This window comes from Scardinius erythrophthalmus, assembly GCF_964197995.2.
Source record: "Scardinius erythrophthalmus genome assembly, chromosome: 18".
Classification (NCBI taxonomy): Eukaryota; Metazoa; Chordata; class Actinopteri; order Cypriniformes; family Leuciscidae; genus Scardinius; species Scardinius erythrophthalmus.
This window is the reverse complement of record NC_138238.1, coordinates 18,063,186-18,083,698: the sequence shown is the minus strand read 5'-3', so window position 1 is coordinate 18,083,698 and position 20,513 is coordinate 18,063,186. Positions and strand designations below refer to the sequence as shown.

At 36.8% G+C, this 20,513-nt stretch overlaps 2 protein-coding genes across 2 annotated transcripts in view; one reads left to right on the top strand and one right to left on the bottom strand.

Annotated features, from left to right (window-relative positions):
• shisa9a (shisa family member 9a) overlaps window positions 1-20,513 on the top strand; it is a 76,049-nt gene that overhangs the window by 16,209 nt on the left and 39,327 nt on the right. Inside the window, exon 2 of the mRNA XM_081392664.1 lies at window positions 10,592-10,906. Within this exon, the coding sequence (XP_081248790.1) occupies window positions 10,899-10,906 (8 nt within the window). The 5' untranslated portion in view covers window positions 10,592-10,898. The remainder of the gene's footprint in view (window positions 1-10,591; window positions 10,907-20,513) is intronic.
• Window positions 1-20,513, bottom strand: part of cpped1 (calcineurin-like phosphoesterase domain containing 1) — a 30,888-nt gene that overhangs the window by 6,896 nt on the left and 3,479 nt on the right. Inside the window, exons 2-3 of the mRNA XM_081392662.1 lie at window positions 19,923-20,141; window positions 10,543-10,965 (exon numbers count right to left, since the gene is read on the bottom strand). Coding sequence (XP_081248788.1) covers window positions 10,543-10,965; window positions 19,923-20,141 — 642 coding nt within the window. The remainder of the gene's footprint in view (window positions 1-10,542; window positions 10,966-19,922; window positions 20,142-20,513) is intronic.

The following is a 20,513-nucleotide window of genomic DNA, read 5'->3' as shown; positions in this document are numbered from 1 at the left end:
CCAGCACCCGCCATTTAAAAAAAAGGCTGTGTACAGACACCGATTATAGCCTATATATTTACTCCAGAAACTAACTCTACAAACATGAAACAGTGATAGATGGGCCTCTCAACCTTTACGATGTAAAGGTTTAGACTATTTCATGTCTATAAAAATAGCTATTTTTTCATGGTAGCCTATTTCATATTGCACAGTGTATCAAATACATAGTTCTTACAACAAGAAAAACATGATTTTTGCTTTTAATGCTATAATAGGTCTATTTCCACTATCATTTTGAGGTTTTAAAATAAACAGTTTTGTCTTCTGTTCAGATAATCATACTTGTCTGCGTCTCTCTGTTTGGACATTGTTTTGCTTTGTATGCCTTAGAAATGTCTGCATTTTGTGCACGCTTGCAGTCGCTTCTTTTCTCGGCTGTGATTTTTGGCTGTGAACATTTCAGTGTGTCTATACTCCCACCAGTCCTGTAATCATGCTGATTAATAAGCTGTGATCGCTTAACAACAAGCAGTGCTGTTATGGATTTAGTTGTGGAGATCTGATGTAAAGTCACTTTCTACATGTTTATAAGAAGATGTCCATCTAAAGATGATCAAAAAATGTCATCCCTGTGGAAATTCTGGGATTCTACACTAATGCCAACAGCAGTACTATGAACACAGCCCCCTTCTGTACGGTTTCTACAGTATATTCCCTTGAATTTTGTCCACTGCTCTCAGCGACTTATTTCCATCTCATGAATTGCGTTATTTCATTTCTTGAAGATACTTTTGAGAAAATCCCATTTATCTGCCTGTTAATTAATGCGCTCATTACTGCAAGAATAGTAGTATCTAGGGATCAACATGCCTTTTGGCTGAGAGAGGTGAAATTTGCTGAGAATGTGAGAGAATAGTACGTACTAAAAATAAACATTCACATAAAATAAGCCAGCAATCTAGTCCAATAAGGAAGTATGATGCCATTCTGTGTTCAGTTCTCTGGAGACACACTAAACGCGCTTCTAGAAGTCTCTATTCCCAGCCACAGAACTAACGGATCTGCCAGATATGGATTATATGTAAATCCTCAAGTCTCGTCTATTCAAACTACTCAGACTGCATTAACGGTTTAGTTTGAGGGTTGTGTGCCTGTGTGTTACTGCCTGTTTGTGTGTGCTGTCATTAGGCCACTGGGATACATTATTCACAAAACTCTGCCAAAAATAATTTGCATGACAGAAGGAAGTACAAAATGATTTTGTGCAGGGAGAACATTGCTTATGCCGGTCATATATCGCACCCATTTATCACTGTAGATCCTTTAAATGAGGGACAGAGTTTTGTGTAGTGTAATTATGATTTAATCCAAATATGCATGAAAGGCGACTGGCATAGTGCTTAGCAATTTCAATCATGCTGATTCCTGTACACAGCAAAGCTGTTTCTCATCGGGGAAAACATATTTAAAAAGAATACATTATGTGTTTGTCACTTTTAAAAGATGTATATGCTTAAAGTCCCCATGAAATCAAAATTGACCCTATTTACTTTGTTAGCGCATATTACTAGTCTTGTGGTGAACAATTAATCCGTGCAAGAAAATATTTAAAAAAAAAATTTTTTACCATGGTAATCTTTAATCAAAATCTGAAAATGCCCCTCCCCTCTGCATTGGAGGACCTTCTCCGATGACGTAGGTTTGAGGAATTGGTTTGGGCAACGCGTAACCACTCCCCTCAAACCGTTAGTCTGCTATGAGCAGAGATGGAGAGGAGGAGCGCTAGAGTAAAACCCTGCCCTCTGTTCAATATTCCGTTTCACTTGGAAATACGTCATAACACTGGAGAAAAGTCGTTTGCAACTTCCGGTTCACGGTGACTTTAAGGATGTTTGTGACACTTAAGGGGTTTGTCAGTAAACGGCCACTGTTATGATTGGCTAATGTCATTGCAGGAAACAGTATCAAGGCCCACTCGCTATTGCACATGAGTAAGTGTATATCCATAAAACAAAAATTTACAGTAATTTACAGACAAAGCATTATGAAATAATTTACTTGCGTCTTATGATGGAGCTGCTGTCAGATCCAATAGTCGGCTGCATCATCTTTCAACAAAAGTTTCTTTGCGAACTCTCCATTACACTGTGCCTCGTTTACAAACAAAATCCTCCGAACAAATATATAATCCTCCGACGTGATCTAGGACACCATTAAAATAAAACATCCACTCGTTTCTGATGATGGGATCCCTTTTAATTCTGTACAGAGTAGGGATGGCGAAAACTAAAAATTTTCTTGACCGACCACCGAGCCTCATTAGCTGGTTGAAACCGGTTAACCGATTAGTTTAAAATATGCTAGTAGGGCTGTGCGCATGAGTAATAGTCACATCGCCGGAACATTTTATTGTATTTCGTCTACAAAAAGGAGGATGTTGACCAAAAAGAGGTAGCCTACTTTGACTGGAGTGTTATAAAGTTGTGGATGGTTGTCTTTTTAAAAAAGTCTTTTGTCTTTTATTTTTCGTGTTCGTATTTATGAGGAAAAAACAATTTTACGTGACAGTTCTCCATTATGGACGCGACCGATCAAAGCGGCACTAAAAGACTGCTTTAAAACTTTCACAGAGACCTCAAACAGAAAGCACAAAGCCTTTCTTTAAAACGAATTTCGTTTTGTATTAATTGTATCTTAATTTTAATCAGTGTATCATTATCCAATTTTCTCGATTTAATAAATAAAAGTAAATATAGCAGATAGATATCACGACACGGAGGCGCCAGCGCCTGAACTAGAGCTGAAGCTATCATCCATGAACCGAAACTCAACGTATAAGGTAGCTTACTCTCGCCTCACACACCTAAAAAAATAGAAATATATCTATTATCTACAGAAATCTCTACTTTTAAACAGAACCATTCAAAACAAAATAAAACGATTTAATCCGTATGAAATGTGTATTTCTCTGCGGCGCGTTCACTACTGCGAAGATCGCGAGTCAGACTTCATCTTTGCAGCCGACACAGAAGACACTTGTTTATTAATAGACAATTAAAATGTCTCATCGCAATATTTTACTTATTCATAATCACTAATTTTGCTGGTTCTTTGTGGCAGCTTTTAGGTGCCGTTTACATGAACGCGTCACTGCATCAGCACCGAAAAGAGAGAGAGAGAGATTTTTTTACTTATTTTGAGGAAATAATGAACAAACAAACATCTGTTAAGAGCGCCGCCACGTTGGATTGCGTAGAACGTTCACCGAATTCTGACAGAAATATGTTCTAATTTTGGAATAAAATATTAAGTGACCTTTTTGTCACTTGTAATGAAGCTTGCTTATTAGTGAAATTATTAATATCATGGAATGGTAATTATTGACTTTAGTATATTGATCATGGCTCGCAATATATATCGTTGGGAAAAAAATATCGAAATGTAATTTTTCCCCAATATCGTAATATTTTCCTAATATTGTGCAATATCGTGCCTGCAATTTCGCAACTCTGTCGCATCTCTCTGCCGCTCTGGCTCCCGCTTTGGCTACCTTTCTCACCCGAAGCGTGGGTGTCGCGTTTTCAGGTGATACATCATAGATGATGTGCTACTACTGTATTTAAGCACTGTATCACACAAGTTGCAACTTACATCTGTCTCATTCTTTTTGGTGAAATGGTCCCACACACTACTTTTCTTTGCACGCTTCATCCTGTCGTCTGCCCTGGCTCTAACCTCGAGTGTTTTAGCCTGTTGCCTTTACTTTTCGCAAACCTTGTGAGCGCGCGAACCCAAACGCTGTGACCTTGCGCCAAATGTTTTTATTGGTTTATTAAGTAGCCTACAAACAGGCGAGTTATGAAAAATTGAGTGTGAGGGATTTGTTCACTTCACACAAAAATATCTTGGAATGAGATGGCTAACTGTAGTAGCGTTTAGTCCACTGTCTATGATAGCCTAATTTAGAGATCTCTTTTTTTTTTTTACCGACTACCGACAATTTTGACCGGTTAACGTTCATACGGTCAACCATCGGTCAAACGGTCATCGGTTAACATCCCTAGTACAGAGACACAAACTAGCCGTTTAAACTGGACACGTCAAAGCGAAAGTTTGTTCACTCTTCCATTTGTTCTGTTGTTGACAGACTCAAGTGCGTGGAATATGTCAGAAACTGAATGCGCATCTGTATACTGTATCCCATTGACTCACCCTCAAGCCATCCTGGGTGTATATGACTTTCTTCTTTCAGCCAAACACGATTAGATTTATATTTAAAATATCCTATACCCTTTATTATGGGAGTGAATGGTACCTTAGATTTTGAGCCCAAAAAAGTACATCCATCTGGTAATGGCCGTCCACGTGTTCACAAGAGAGTCAAGTTCTGGTGTATGACATAGGCGTATGATGTTCGTCACTTCTCACCAAAGACTCTCTCGTGAACACGCAGATGGCCGTTATCGGAAGCCAGTGATTATAGTTTATAAAGTTATAAATATGGATATTTTTCATACAAAAATGCATTGATTCACTTCAGAAGGCCTTTATTAACCCCCTGGAGTCATATGGATAACTTTTATGATGGCTTGAGGGTGAGTAAATTAAGGGATATTTTTTCATTTTTGTGTGAAGTAACCCTTTAAGCGACTGAACACCATAAAATGTAATTGTTTGTTGATGTCTTGCACTGGAGGCAGTCATATGCATGTGTATTTGCCCATGTGACGTCACAGATTACCCGCAATATCAAAACGAGCTGTTTTTGGAGCTTGATTAAATAAATTCTTTGTTATTTAATGGTACAAAGACTTCTTATTTCTCAAAAGATCAAGACATGACCCCTTTAATTATGTTTATTTCATCAAATTTTACATGTAGATTACTTTTGCCATCACCTAACATTCACCTAATCTTAAAAGAACACTAATAACACTGTTAAAATTAATCCTTAGCAGATTAATATAGATTTTAAATTACTGTACATTAAAATGTTGAGATGCTTAAATTAACGGCAGCATGTAAAACTATTGATTTTAGTTTTTATAAACTTATTTGGACATATCATAATTATTGGCTCATGGTAAAATATTCGTTGAGTTTTGAATCATAAGTGTTATAGAAAATACATTACAATTTTAGAGAATTTTTTTTTTTATTCAAGCCACAAACTATGAGTGCAACAAAGTAAATCATTTTTCTACCATCTGTAATTTCCCTTAAGCCAAATTACAAATAAAAGACATCAGAGTTGAAGAAACTGCAAACAGATAATATCCAAATGGATATGGCCAAACGGGGCTAGTTACAGTATATTTCTATGCCCTTGAAACACTCCTTATAATGATGCAAGACATTGAGATAAACAAAAACACAGCCAAGCCTTTCCTAAAGGATATCTGATAACAATAGGTACTCCATCACACTGTAACCTCCACAAAACAGACTATTCTTCATTGTCTACCTAAAAACAACATGCTTGCCAGCTAACCTACAATTCTCAGCAGGTGACAAGCTTTCTGTTGATTAACCAAATCCCGCGCTCATTTCTACTGGCGTGTGCTGAATGAGAGCGTTAAGACAGCTGAAATAGCAGAGGAAACACTTGGCTCATCACTGCTAATTAACACACTACAAGATAGCACCACTGGCAGTGTGCGAAACGTTGAATGGTAATTTAAAAAGAAATGGTTTGCATTACAATAGGGGGCTCAAAAACACAAGTTGCCTTTTAAGATAGCACAAGCTTCCTTTCTGCTTGTGCGTTTAGTGCGGTTGTCAAGAGTACTAATTTAGATTCAATCAAGGGTGTTTAAAAAGCGCACAAACATTCTGTAAAAAAACTCACTTAATACTAGCTCAATCTTCTGTGCTCAGTCAGATTATAGCCTTAAGATGCAATCAGAATGGATCTCAAAGTAAAACCAAAACATAAATAAATACATTTCTTATGGGTCTGTGCCTGATTTCGAGGGAAAATGTGTGGAATGTATTTACTCATTGTAACAAACAAATGTGTTAAACATATGAGTTCTTTACTCTAAACATATCCTTACACTAAAGATACACACAATTACTCAAAATATGAAATGAGAGAACACGGAAGAGGTTAAGGGCATTTCGATTGACCTTTCACTAAGAGAACATCCGATAGAACTTATGAGATTTCAATGAATGGCCTGATATTCAATAAAACATGCTCATAATGGCTTATGATTGGATATTATTCTTACTAGAATGAATTGTGACATCACAGTGCAAATTGTTAAATTGTCAACTCACAAAGAAAAAGAAAAATCAATAAACTTTGCACAGTTATTGAGATCTACCTCTAGACTCTATGCTCATGTCCCAGGATTGACAGAAAACAAGATCAGTTCATTGTACACCAACAAAAGAATAAATGATTAACATAAAACTTATCACAAAGCACAGAGAACCTGACAGACAGACATTACAGGGCATTAGAGTGTCAGTACAAGAGGAATATAGGTCTGTAAACAGCTCAGGATATCAGGAACTGTGTATTACTGTATATGTATTCATTACAAATGCCACCCACTGTACAAACCTCAAAGCTAACAGACATCTGGAGTGATCAGCATGTTTTCCCCCAAGGCAGATGTCTCAAAAAAGGATCATCTTCTCAAAGCCTTGCTGCCTTTTAGAAAATGTGGTTTAAATCATAAAAAATATAATTTGCAGCACGATATTAAATCTACGAGCTCAAGGAGCCCATGAAAACGAGTTTGTGGGCAGTGGCTGAGTTATCCTCTGACAGTGATCTCTGATATCCAGGAGGATTGGCTTATTTTTCAAACATTTATTTATTTATTTCATTTTAGCATTCTTCATTTTTGATCATAGAAACAATTACAGAAATAGCAAAAGTGGCGTTTCGAAGGAAGCTGTGGAGTGCATGTGCATCAAGCCCCTCTCTGTCGCCCACAGCAGTGCCCGACTTATTTACATTACACACTACTCCATTTCCATTAACACAGAGTGTATAAAATGAGAGATGAAAGTTCAAATCTAATATTAAAGATGTCACATCTTTCATGACTAGAGAGATTGAATCTTCCTGTTTTGCCCATTTTTTTTAAATTGATTTTCAATATCATTGCACCATGATGCATCTCTCTGGCCATACAAAGATCAATATATATTGTTTCTTTTGAACACTAACCTTTGGAACAAAGGAAGATGTGTGTTTTTCCCCCTCATGGCTAACATAAACCACAACCTAGTGGATTTACTTGTTACTTTTCCTACATAAACAGCACAGCTTGTTTAATAGTTTGTGGTGCCAGAACTACTATGTATAACTGAGAGTAAATCAATCTGACACATTAAGAGGAGCATAACATTTGATAGCTGTAACAATAACACTGCCATTTCTCTCTTCTTGAAGCTACATGATAACATCCTGTAGGAATTTCAAATTTGAACAGCAATCAGATTTAATGCTTTAAGGCTAAAATATTGAGTCGCTTGTTAATAGTGGAAATCTTTATTCAAGCAAAGGGACTGCAAACCCCAAAAATGCTCATTAGATATCAACACGAGAATAGAGTATTGAGTAATGTATGCTGTGTATTTCAGCACAGCTGTTAAATAAAACAACATCTGCTCTGATCCATCTAAAATCAATAATTAACTTATGCACAATATGCCTCTTATAGAGTCCATTCTCATAATAGAATCCCAAAATGTATATGGACAACTTGCATATTTCTTGTCTGTAAAGCTTTTATTATACATCCTGGAAAAGCACTCCAGGGCACTCACAGCATAATTAAAGAGCCATGGGCAAGGCAAAAGCATTATTCCAGCATGTGGCCATAAATGTGCCATTTACTGCAGCATTCTTGCACCAATAGTTTCATGGTCTTGTACACCTTTATTTGTATTTACCAAAAATGTTGAGAAATCTAAAATTGCTTACCGGTAATTCTATTCAATTAATTTAACAGATATTACAAATAAGAAAACCGAAACTTACAATATTAACAGTTGTTAAAAACAGTTGTTTTCTGGATTTTTCTGGAATAAGTAAAAAAATAAAAAATAAAAAAATATATATTAATATATAATTTTTTTTTTAAGAAAAACAATTATATTGAATAAAAACAATGATAACTGCACGTTTATAGTTTTCATTGGTTTGCTGAATATGCAAATTTTCACTTTTCCATGAAAAAAATAAATATCTGAATGATCTTTTTTGTCCGTATGACTACAATTGTCATGGAAAAAGTCTTCCCCTCTTCGCAAAAAATCACTCAAGTCATGGAGTTCCAGATGCTTTTGGTGGAGATAACAAAGCCGAGATGCCTGCAGAACATCTAACCCTCTCATTCAAAACTTATTCAGTCTTATTACTTGTTTACAACTTCGCTCAACCGATGAGTATTCATTGGCTTATCTTTAATACTTATTAAAGGTCCCGTTATATGCCCCTTTTCACAAGATGTAAAATAAGTCTCTGATGTCCCCAGAGTGTGTATGTGAAGTTTGAGCTCAAAATACCCAACAGATCATTTTTTACAGCATGTTTAAATTGACATTTTTTGGGGCTCAGAAAAACGAGCTGTTTCAGTATGTGCCCTTTAAATGCAAATAAGCTGCTGCCGGACGACACAGGGGGTGGAGCTTCATGAGCACATCACACAAAAGATGAAGCGTCAGTTTTACTTCAGAAAATCACCGTAAGAGCTGAGTAAACACAGTAGCCTAAGTTATAAGAAGTGCGCAAGTAGCCAGTAGAGTTGAGGGAGCATTCCTGTGGGCGGAGGTTAGTCTAAACACGGTTCTGGTGATGTCACTAAAGAAGGAATTAGAGGGGTGTAGTCCAAACGAGCCGTTTTATGTAGTCAACTTCTGTTAAATAAAATATCTCGCTTGGCATTGAACTTTGAGCTTTATAATTTTACAGATATTATTTATACTCTAACAACAACATTACACACTAACTAAAGTTTGAAACATGGGATCACGTAGAACGGGACCTTTAACCCATCCTCCTTAATCCAGTTTAATTAATTCCTTATCATTTTGGCTTCTTTTTAATAATTGTGTGGTTGGCATCACAGAGGCGGAAAATCATGGTTTCATTCATTTCATCGTGCAGGCTATTCTACAAACATATCTTAAATGTCTAATAAAAAATATACTATACTTTACTCTGATGTGTTATGTAGACTAGTTAAAAATGACTTATGCTTTTTTACATTTTCAACTTTCTTTAGTGTAAATATTGTTGCTGTTTGAGCATGAAAATATCTGCAAAGTTACAAAGCACAAAGTCACTCCAAAGGGAATTATTCTCTATATCAATAATAACTGTTTCTGAACCCCATGAAATGCCTCGGTTGTAGTCTTGTGTTTTCTTTCATGAATGAACATGTCACAATATTCCTCATTTAAGTTATTCCATACCAAGGGAATGGGATACACAAAAAAAGGGGTGAGGCCTGGTTGAGTTGTGTTAGAAGTGTGTTAAAACTCGGGGTTATCGTGAAGGGCGTGACATTTACAAAACAAGCTTGACGTGGTTGTCCAATCACTGGTCCAGCCAACCAATCAGAGCACATTATGCTTTCGGAAGAAGGGGCTTCATAGAGACCGGAACTAAACCGAGCGTTACTGACAGACTGGGAAGAGAGGTGCTGCAACAATGTAAAATGTGTGAAAAATGTTTTTTTGAACATTCACCAATGACAACCTATTCTAGTAGGCCCCAAAGTCACACAAAAAAAGTTGCTGTTTGGATTTAAATTGACAAATGCTTGAGTTTATGAATGGATCATTATTGCAGTAGCTTTTCATATCTTAAACAACCATGTAGAAAGACAGATCATGGCCATATTCCAGGATGACAATGTCAAGATTCATCAGGCTCAAATTGTGAAAGAATGGTTGGGAGGGAGCATGAAGAATCATTTTCACACATGAATTGGCACCTCTGAGTCCAGACCTTAAATTCACTGAAAGTCTTTAGGATTTGCTGGAGGAGACTTTACGGTGATGGACTCTTACAATACAAGATCTTGACCAGAAAATGATGCATCTCTTGATGAAAATAAATGTTGTGATGGAAATCATTTCCATCACGAGGTGCATCAATTTTTGGTCAAGATCTGATTTTGGTCAAGTCTGACCTGAAATGAGTAACTAAAACCGCTATTTATGCCTTGTAAAAGCAAAAAAAAAAAAAACGAAAAATGCTCATTTGGAAATCAATATAATTACTGGTGTTCTTATGACAACATGAAGAAACAGTTTTAGTGTTTTATTGCAATAAACTGTCAAATTAAGTCAGTTTAAATCTGTAAACTAAAATAAAAATAATTTATGTATAAAATATGTGTTTAAAAATATATATTAGAACATGTTGGAAAAAACTATTTTGGTTACTATTTAGCCTATTTTTGGGGACAGACTAAACAAACACTGTGGTATTCTCAGAGAAAGAAAAAACTTTGATACTTCATGAAATGAGGTACGAACACTTGCAACTTGTCTTGTTTGAAGTGGAAGGCTCAAGTGTTTTCTTCTCACCTGCCTGTTTGAATCTCTGGATCAAGCGCTCTCTGATTCCCCTCTGCAGGTTGAAGTAGTCATCCTCTTCGTCGGGCATACGGAGGAAGAGCGGAATGTGCTGGAAGACAAGCACGTGGCGGGAGGGGGTCTGGATGGCTCTCTGCAGCTGGCTCTCCAGCCAGACCTCATGGGCCTCCATTAACTCAGGGCAGCCTGATGAGTCGAAGAAGAACTGAGAGTTTAACACCAAACACAGCACCCCACCCACCCAAAAACTGAAGTAATCATCGCCCCAGTCACGGCAGAACTGCTCCACGGTGTCCGGAGTGGGTGTGTTGCCAAGGTCGTGGTTGCCGCTGACGAACACAAGAGGAATGTCGGGGTCAGTGCCTCTCAGTGCTTCTTTGAGGTCCTTAACCTGTTCTTCTCTGAACGCATTTCCTGAAAAATGAAAAGAGATTTTTCCTCATTTAAGAAAGTCAACATGAAATGGCAACCTATTTTCAGGACATTCAGAGCTTAATTTTAGGCAGAGAAAGTTATATTTCTATATATTTAATAATATTATATTATATATATATATATACAGATGATTTGTGCACAACAGGACCAGAAAGACTACACATTACAAAAAACTACAGTTAAATCCTCAAGAGGAATATTGAGCACAGCAGGAACAGTTGGTTTTCCGTGGAAAATGAGTTACAGCGTCAGACATGAGGCATGTGATAGTATATAAGTACTATCTTCAATGGCTCCTTCCATCTTCAAAAGAATACTGAAGCAGGCAATATGTTGAGGATTCAGAACGAAGTTTCCGTTTCTTGAGGAAAATAAGCATCCTAACCACATTTCTCTAAAGTAAAGGCAGACTGTCAAGCACTGAGTTTTGAAGCTCGTTAATAACAGCCTTAGGTTACCTCTAATATGACAAGTAGGGCATCTTGCTAATTGCCTGCTGTGAATTTGAAACTCAATGAGAAGCGGAGCTGAAATTAGAGCTGGCATTAGTGACTGCAGTTTTGTGAATGCTAGACAAAGAAAACTAAACCAACAGACCATGGTTTTAGTCTACTGAGCACCTCACTAAAATGTTATAGAAATAAAATTTTAGAAATGCATTTTTTTTAAAGATATTTTTATAAAAAGAATCGTCACACAGATATTTTCCATAAGACAGTTCAAAGTGACCATGGCAAATAATTTTCATGATTACAGAAGAATAAAAAACTGCGAATATCAACAACTCTGTGCAATATCTTTTTTTATCTTGATCTACTTTTTTACAGGTTTCAAATTACATAAAGATGACTAAATAATTTATTAAAAGTCTATAATAAATAGGGGTGCAACGATACCCCGATTCGAGCACATACCACGATTCGATAAATATCACGATACTGAACTCACGATACGATATTATTGCGATACTCCAAAACATATGGTAAAAGGTTGACAAAAATTTACTGTTGATTAAAATGCTAAATTTGATATTACATTGGGTGTAAATTAATAGGCTTGGCCTCGTAACCCAATGCACAGGACAATGATGACATCAGACGAATACATTTTTTAGACGAATACGCTTGCACTCTGTCACTGACTAGATATATTTAAAACAATGTATAGGCCACTTTTTACTAGTAACATAAGATAATTTAACATTATCAGGACCCACAAATATTCCCCCATTGCATTATTATACATTATATTCAACATTATATATAGCAGTTTAATGTGAATTTTTTCTCACACCGTAATTTTATATAACTATCCACTATACATATTGTTGCATTTTTATATTGTGATATATTGTGACACGATGTATTGTTACACCCCTAATAATAAATGAATCGGTTAACAATAAATAACATAATTTTGAATTACTTCAACAAATAATAATAAAATAAAAGTCAAAAAAATGCTCAGCGATAAAGCAACTTCTTTTTTCTGTGCTCTTGGTGTGAATAGGTCCATTACTAGTCTTACTTTGTGATCAATGCCATTTCCCAATATCTGAATCTGAGCCTCATTTCGACTTTCTCTCTGAATTACGTAACATTCATACTCAACAGGTCCCCCCTTCTCCCAGCAGTCCCAAATCCCACAGAAACCTATTAAAATCTTTCCCAGAAGAGATCTCTATCAGCTAAACATACAGAGAAGAGAGGGCTCTTTCAGAGCTGATTTCCCTCTGGTCAGCCCATTGAAATGCAGCTGCTCCTCAGAGAACTTCACTTTTATCCGCTTTCAACAGCAATTAAAAGCCTAACGTATGTGAAAGGAGAAACAGAAGGAAGAGAAAACCTCCGCCTCACCTTCTGAAATGTCCCCCACCACAGCACGCACAAGGCTACGGGCGCAAGGCAAACGTTCTTATAGTCCCCATAAGGAAAGCATCAGGTTCAGTGCTCTCAAAATCTAATCACCTCCCTCGATGATCTCTCCTGCTGCTAGCCAGGAGAAGTCCTTGAACCGGAAAGCTCGCAAGGATTGTGTGTCGATATCACGGAGCGGCCCTTCAATTATCGCGCGGAACTTTGCTTGTCCAACATGCTGCCGCTCACTGTTCATTACGGCTGGCAGAACGCAGGAGGGAGAGTGCTGGAATAGAATCAGATTTGGTCACCAATGAGGCTTGAAGAGATCACAGCACGTGTTTAATGAAGGAAATATTGACTGACAGGGCTGTTCAAAACCCGAGATTGCCAATAAAATGACTCAATGGTGATGCAAAGGGACAGTTCACCCAAAAATTACAATTCTTTTACTCACCCTCAAAACGTTACAAACCCCTATGATTTTCTTTCTTCCATAAACCACAAAAAGGTTTGTTAGGCAGAATGTTCATGCAGCTCTTTTCCATATAATGCTGTCAAGCTCCAAAAATGACAAAAAAGGTCCATAAAAGAAGTGAAAAATAATTACATTATTCTTTGAAAAATATCATTAAATTATTATGATTTGAATATGCACATATTAAAACGGAATGTGTCAGACATGGTTATAAGACACATAAATAAATTCCTTTTGCATAACTAATGTCAATTATGGCATGGCACATCTCGACGTGACATGAATATTCACTACCGTTCAAAAGTTTGGGATCAGTAAGTTTTTACTTTTATTCAGCAAGGATGCATTAAATTGATCAACAGTGACAGTAAAGACATTTATAATGTACAAAAGATTTCCATTTCAGACAAATACTGTTAACTTTCTATTTATCAAAGAATCCTAAAAAAAAATTCCACAGAAAATATTTAGTCGCACAACCATTTTCAATGTTGATAATACGATTATTATCAATATTGTTGAGCAGTTTTTTGAGCATCAAATCAGCATATTAGAATGATTTCTGAAGGATCATGTGACACTGAAGACTAGATTAATAGCGGCAAAAAAAATCAGCTTTACCATTACAGAAATAAATTACATTTTTAAATATATTACAATGGAAAACTGTTATTTTAAATTGTAATTATTTCACAATATTACTGTTTTTATAGTATTTTTTAATCATATAAATGCAGCCTTGGTGAGCAAAAGAGACTTTTAAAAAAAAGTATAATTTTGCCTGTGTTACTGCATACATTTTGGCACAAGTGTGTATTTTTGTTAGAATTTGACTATTTCGCCTCCATTTCCTTTAAAAAATTATTTGACACTAGGTACACAAAATAGTTACACTCAGGACCTTAAGGACAAAAATTTAAACCCATTAAAACTGCAATGTTTAATCCCTGGGCCATTTAACTATAAAATGATGCAGTCTTTGTTAATAGGCTTTCATTCTGTTGGCAAGGCTTCAAAATTTAAATTGTTACTATTTTTTTTACCAGATGGTGCCATTTTCTCAGGTTTGGCCTATAAAGCAAATTCTCGCTTTATTCCTGTTTTCTGCTTCTGCATATTATAGAGCAAATTGGACAAATTATTCCACTATAATTGTGTAGGTGTGTTGGTATGGATGTCCGAGTGTGGGGTGTGTGTAATATTTAAGAGAGAAAAACTATCCTGTACTGTAAATCACAAATTCAACCACTGTGTGTATCAGTGGAGCTTTGCTGCGATCTAATGGGGAAAATTTGGTAGTACGCCCAAACAAAATCTTGCTAAAAAAGCTCATTTTTTGAGATACTCAACCTCAAATTTGGAACACAACTTGTTTAGATTTACAGCTTTGATTTTCAACCAGTTTTAGAGTTCAACATGTTTCGTAAAATATATATTTTATATAAAATAATGTTCATAAATAATTTTCATAAACTTAAACCTCTAACTTTTTTGTTTTTTATTTCAACAATAAAATGCTATGGGTCTTTAAAATGAGACCAAGCTTAACATTTTTTGACACTTACATTTTTGTCCTCTAAGGACCTCAGAGTAACTTTAAATTGATGCACAAGGGTTAAAAAAAATCTTACCAGCCCTAAACATTTGAACCAGTGTATTTGAATGCGAATGACATTTCAGAGTTTGGGCAAAGTGTTTTTGATTGTTTTGGTTTTTTTTTTTTTTTGTAAAAATAACAATTTGTAGCTTACACACATAACTTCTATTTTAACTTTGGTCATTTTTGGAGTTTGACAGTCCCTGGTCACCATTCACTTTCATTGTGTGAAAAATACCAATCTGCGTTCCACAGAATAAAGTTGGTCATTTGAGGTTGGAATGACATAAGGGTGAGTGAATGATTTTGGGGTGAAATTTCACAAATATCACCATTGAGAAATATGGTAGAATGTATCTACAAACTCTGTAAGTCCCTCAATCAAAAACATACAGCAAGCCTCCAGCACTTAAACTGTAAAAAACAAGGATGAATGCTTCAGGTCCATGTGAGTCGAAAGAAAAAAGCGATAAGGAAGATACAGCAACGCCTCTATTCCCAGGAGAAGTTCAGAATGGCCCCCAAAGTACAGATATTATTTTACAGGTCCACTATTGATAGCCTCCTGTCAAGTAGTATTGTGCTCTACTGTGTGAGTTGCACCACACAGGACCTGCACAAGGTGTTATGGTCTGACTCTGAATGCATCACTGAGAGTTCACTGCCCAACCTGCAGGATAACCGCACCACGCAGAGCGAGACTAAGGCCAATAAAATCATTAAGGATCCCTGCCATCCAAACAGCAGCCTCTTCTCATTGCTGCAGTCAGAAATAGCCTAGCAAAGCCTTAGGGTCAATCCTCAGAGGTTCCGGAGGAGCTCCTGCACCCAAGCTATCCAGACACTTAATGAGGACTCTGCCAGGGGCCTGCAACACCAACAACACAGCAGAGATCTAGATCTTGCACATATACACTTCATCACACACAATTTTTATGATTGTGCAGATGCAGAATATCATAAAATAACCATTTATTTCCCATTTTCAGAATTCACACCCCAGTATTTCAACACTTATTTGCTCCCTAACTACAGTTTTTGTTTGTTTTTAACGTGGCACTGAGTTTATTCAGCACCCAGCCATGCGTATAACTGTTAACACCATGGTAGAAAAGAACATCTTATCATCCAGCAGTGCAGCAGCTTGGGTGAGTAATCAATTATAAAATAAAATGTTTACTGGCGTGAGGGCGGGACAACCTGTCACTCAAATGACATCACAGCAGTAGCAAATCACAATCATCCAACAATCCAATCATTTCTCCATGGAACAAATCAAGTCCCCCTACATTTTTTCCTCTTTGAAAAGCCCTTTCACTCAGATATACAGTACCAGTCAAAAGTTTGGAAGCATTACTATTTTTAATGTTTTTGAAAGAAGTCTCTTATGCTCATCAAGCCTGCAGTTAAAAAAAAAAAACAGTAATATTATGAAATATTATTACAATTTAAAACAATGGTTCTCTTTTTTAATATATTTTAAAATGTAATTTATTTTTGTGATGCAAAGCTGAATTTTCATCAGCAAGTACTCCAGTCTTTGGTGTCTTATGATCCTTCAGAAATCATTCTAATATGATGATTTGATACTCAGTTATTATCAATGATGGAAACAGTTGTGCTGTTTAATATATTTTTTTGGAATACTTTTTTCAGGATTCATTGAGTAAAACGTTAACAGCATTTATTCATAAAAACAGCATTTATTCAAAATAAAAACATTTCTAACAATATAAATCGTTACCATCACCTTTTATCAATTTAACGCATCTTTGTTGAATTAAAGTACTAATTTCTTAAAAAAAAAAAAAGTTATTGTTCCCAAACTTTTGAACGGTAGTGTATATTGTTACAAAAGATTTCTATTCTAAATAAATACAGTTCTTTTTATTCATCAAATAATCCTGAAAAAAGTATCTCAGGTTATAAAAAAAAATATTAAGCAGCACAACTGTTTCCAACATTGATCATAAATCAGCATATTAGAATGATTTCTGAAGGATCATAAGACACCAAAGACTGGAGTACTTGCTGATGAAAATCAGCTTTGCATCACAAAAATAAATTACATTTTAAAGTATATTAAAAAAGAGAACCATTATTTTAAATTGTAATAATATTTCATAATATTACGGGGGTTTTTTTGTTTGTTTTTTTGTTTTTTTAACTGCAGGCTTGATGAGCATAAGAGACTTCTTTCAAAAACATTAAAAATAGTAACGTTTCCAAACTTTTGACTGGTACTGTACATCACAAAAGGGAAGAAAAGACAGCCGCAGCTTCTGTTTCATACCGACTTCAATGAAGAAGTGGTGAGGAGGAAGTGGCGTAGGTCTGGTGAAGCCCGTGTGGAGCAGAGAGGGGAGACGGGCTGCATGACGGACATGGCGTGTAATGCATATGGCATCGTCTGCCTGCTCTTCTGGCCTGACACTAATGGGTGTTGACGCTCTTCCATGGCTGTGCCTTTACAGGCAGCTTATCATAACCTGACCTATAAATTACATTCAGCGGGGAAGCCACAAACCTGGGCTCATATTGAATCAAGCAAATATGACACTCCAGAGTTCCCTCAGATTCTAAAAGGGGATAATCTGTTAAGTCAGCCATTGAAAACCCAGTTACTGTCAACATTTGGGTGATTTAAATTCATGTGGTGAGAAACATTTACGACTGCTTTAAATCTACTGCCGCTTTGATACTGGCACTCAAGCGCAAGACATTAGCGCAAACACCTGACACATGAAACCCGATGTATAAACACTCTCATCACCTTCGAAGGGGACTTCCAGTCGACACATTCATGTGTGTAGATAACTGCCGCCTGATCTTTGGAGGTGATTTATTTATTTCCCTGTGTGCTTTGCAGTTTGAGCTGAGGCAATTAGATATGTGTCGAGATTGCAGGAATAGTCGGCTCATGCAGATGGTCCACAGCTCCATTTCAGAACAGCCTTCTCAAAGATTACAGACGATAGAAGAATAAAGAACTCGAAAAAGAGACTCTGCTCGGCACAGACCCTGCCTCTTCAATCATAACTGTAAAATAAATTAACCTTAACCCTTTCCCTGCCATTGACGAGTTAACTCGCCATTTATGAGAAAACGCTTCCCTGCCGGCTTTCTGTGCTTTCACTGTTATAAGGTAGGGGGCACTATTATGCATCTCCTAAACAAGTACAGTATCTTTAGATCAAAACACAGGCAAACAAATAAGCAGAAAAGAGCAATCTCATATGCAAGCAGATGCATATGATAAATAATGCTCTCATCAACAATAAGCAGCATATAAATCAAAATGGCCTAATGCTACTGAATGAAATGTCGACCCAGAAAGTGCTATAGGACTGTGCAAGCATTAGGGGTGTTGATGGGTGTTAAAAAAACACTACAATAAGCTATTTTCTTTCTTTTAATATGTATCATGTCCAGACATTCATACAACAAAATATTGTGGGGGCCATGACAAAAACGCTGGTGGTGTTGGTGGCAACTTTTTTTTTTTAAACGCTGGCGGGGAAAGAGTTAAATTGTACTTTTTGTGACTTATTTTTCAGCAACTAACCGACTAATAAAATCTTGGTCGACTAAGCCTCTTCTCGTCGACTAACGTTTAGTCCAATATTAGGGGGCAGCCCTACATTTATCCGCCTATAGACCCTCCCCTCGAAGAAATCAGGACAGAAGTGGTCAAGAAGTGGACAAAAGAGACGGATTAAAATACCAAGTGTAAACGGGAATGTATTTCCCTCGTCTACTTGTGGTCCGATCCAACAAAATGCATCTTAAAGCAACACTAAGGAACATTTTTTACCTTAAAATAATGTTTCCAAAATCGTATCAGTGGTTCATCAAGTCGTAACAGGGTGAAAGGCACTTCTGGATTTGCTTTGCAGCCCTATATATGCTATAACCACACTATGCAAGTTTGCCAAACCGGGTCGCGTTTCTGTAGTTCGAATGAGACGTAGGAAAACTACAAATTTGACTTGCTTTACGTCAAGCGCTACAATAGTCATTATTTAGTTTTTCTTCGTTTCTGATGTCGCAATACATCATACTTTCATGAAATCATGCAACATACTCTACCTTGTCTGTGGACATCGTTCATTCCAAAGCCGGTGCTGGTTAAACAGCGAGCGAGCGAGCGTGCGTGCGACAGTAGGCTGCAGGCAGTAAAATTATTTATGACAGCGGTAATGGACAATTCCGCTTCCAACCTGTAGGGCGACCGAAGAGGAAAAGTTCCTTAGTGTTGCTTTAACACCAGGTGTAAACAGGGCCAAAGATACAATGGTCTTTTGCAGGTATGAAATACTACAGAAATAATGTAATCACCCAAAATACTATCACAACACTCCATTCTTCGCAAAAGATGGATAAAAAAGCGCACAGAAAACAAAAACCTTGAAAAAATTATAAACGACCCCGCCAAATCACAGAGATGCCGATTCGCACGGGACTAATATTATCACGGGACCTCGTGTTCGGCGAAATATGGTAGGTAATTTGCGGGGGAATTTGTACTTTACAAATTACAGACATGGCTGATTCACACGGGATTAAGATCACAGACAACCTCCGCAATTATTACAAATTACTAGAGGTCACCAGGTAATACGTATCCTGTGCGAATAGGGCTTTAGATGAACTTAAACCCCAACCGACTGTGTTTACTTTAAAGGGATAGTCCACTCAAAAATGAAAACACAAAAGAATATAGTTTGAAGAATTTTGGTAACCAAATAGTTTAGGAACCATTGCACTTTTATGTCCATACATTGGAAGTCAACGGGCCTAAACTGTGGGCTAACCTTTTAGGTAACCGACATTCTTCTTTTGTGTTCCGCATAAAAAACAACAACATGCATACAGGTTTGAAACGACATGAGGATGAGTAAATTTAAATTTTTTGGTGGGCTATCCCTTTAATACTTCACCAAGATGTGGTCTGAAATATCAGGAGAAACCTATCCGAACAGTTTCAGAGGAAAAGATGGCTTACCAGGCATAGCGTGGACCAGGTCTCCACACAGGATCATAAAGCGAGGTCTGGGCTGTAGTTTATTGATGGCCTGGACTGCCTGCTTTGTGAGCTGGACCTCCTCAGTCCACTCATCACCTCCTGAATCACAGTCACCAATCCTCCACGCCTTCATGAGACCCAGCTGAGGGTCTGCAGCCTGGATGAAATAAAAAGGCCCGCTCCACTCCTTCTGTTCATCTGGGTAGGACAAGAGAAAAAAACATGAAGCTGACAAACTATCTACTGTAAAAAATCTCAATTATTAATGGTCTGTTTGTGTATAATGCATACACTGCTTTACATAATTAAACATTACATAAGATGTTTACTATCAAGCTGTTTTAAAGTATTTATAAAAATCTTTATCTCAAGTGAGAGTAAGCTAAGGGCACAGCCCTAACACCTGGAATGTGTCTTATAGAAACTTCAGCTGTATAACACCTTCACAGCAGCTCTTGTGTTATAAGGAAACAAAAATGGCTGGAAAAAAAATATCAATTTTCACAGCTCTTACCCATGATTCTTTGAGAAACTTCCAGCATTAAAACTCGGTCAAAATATAAATGAAGA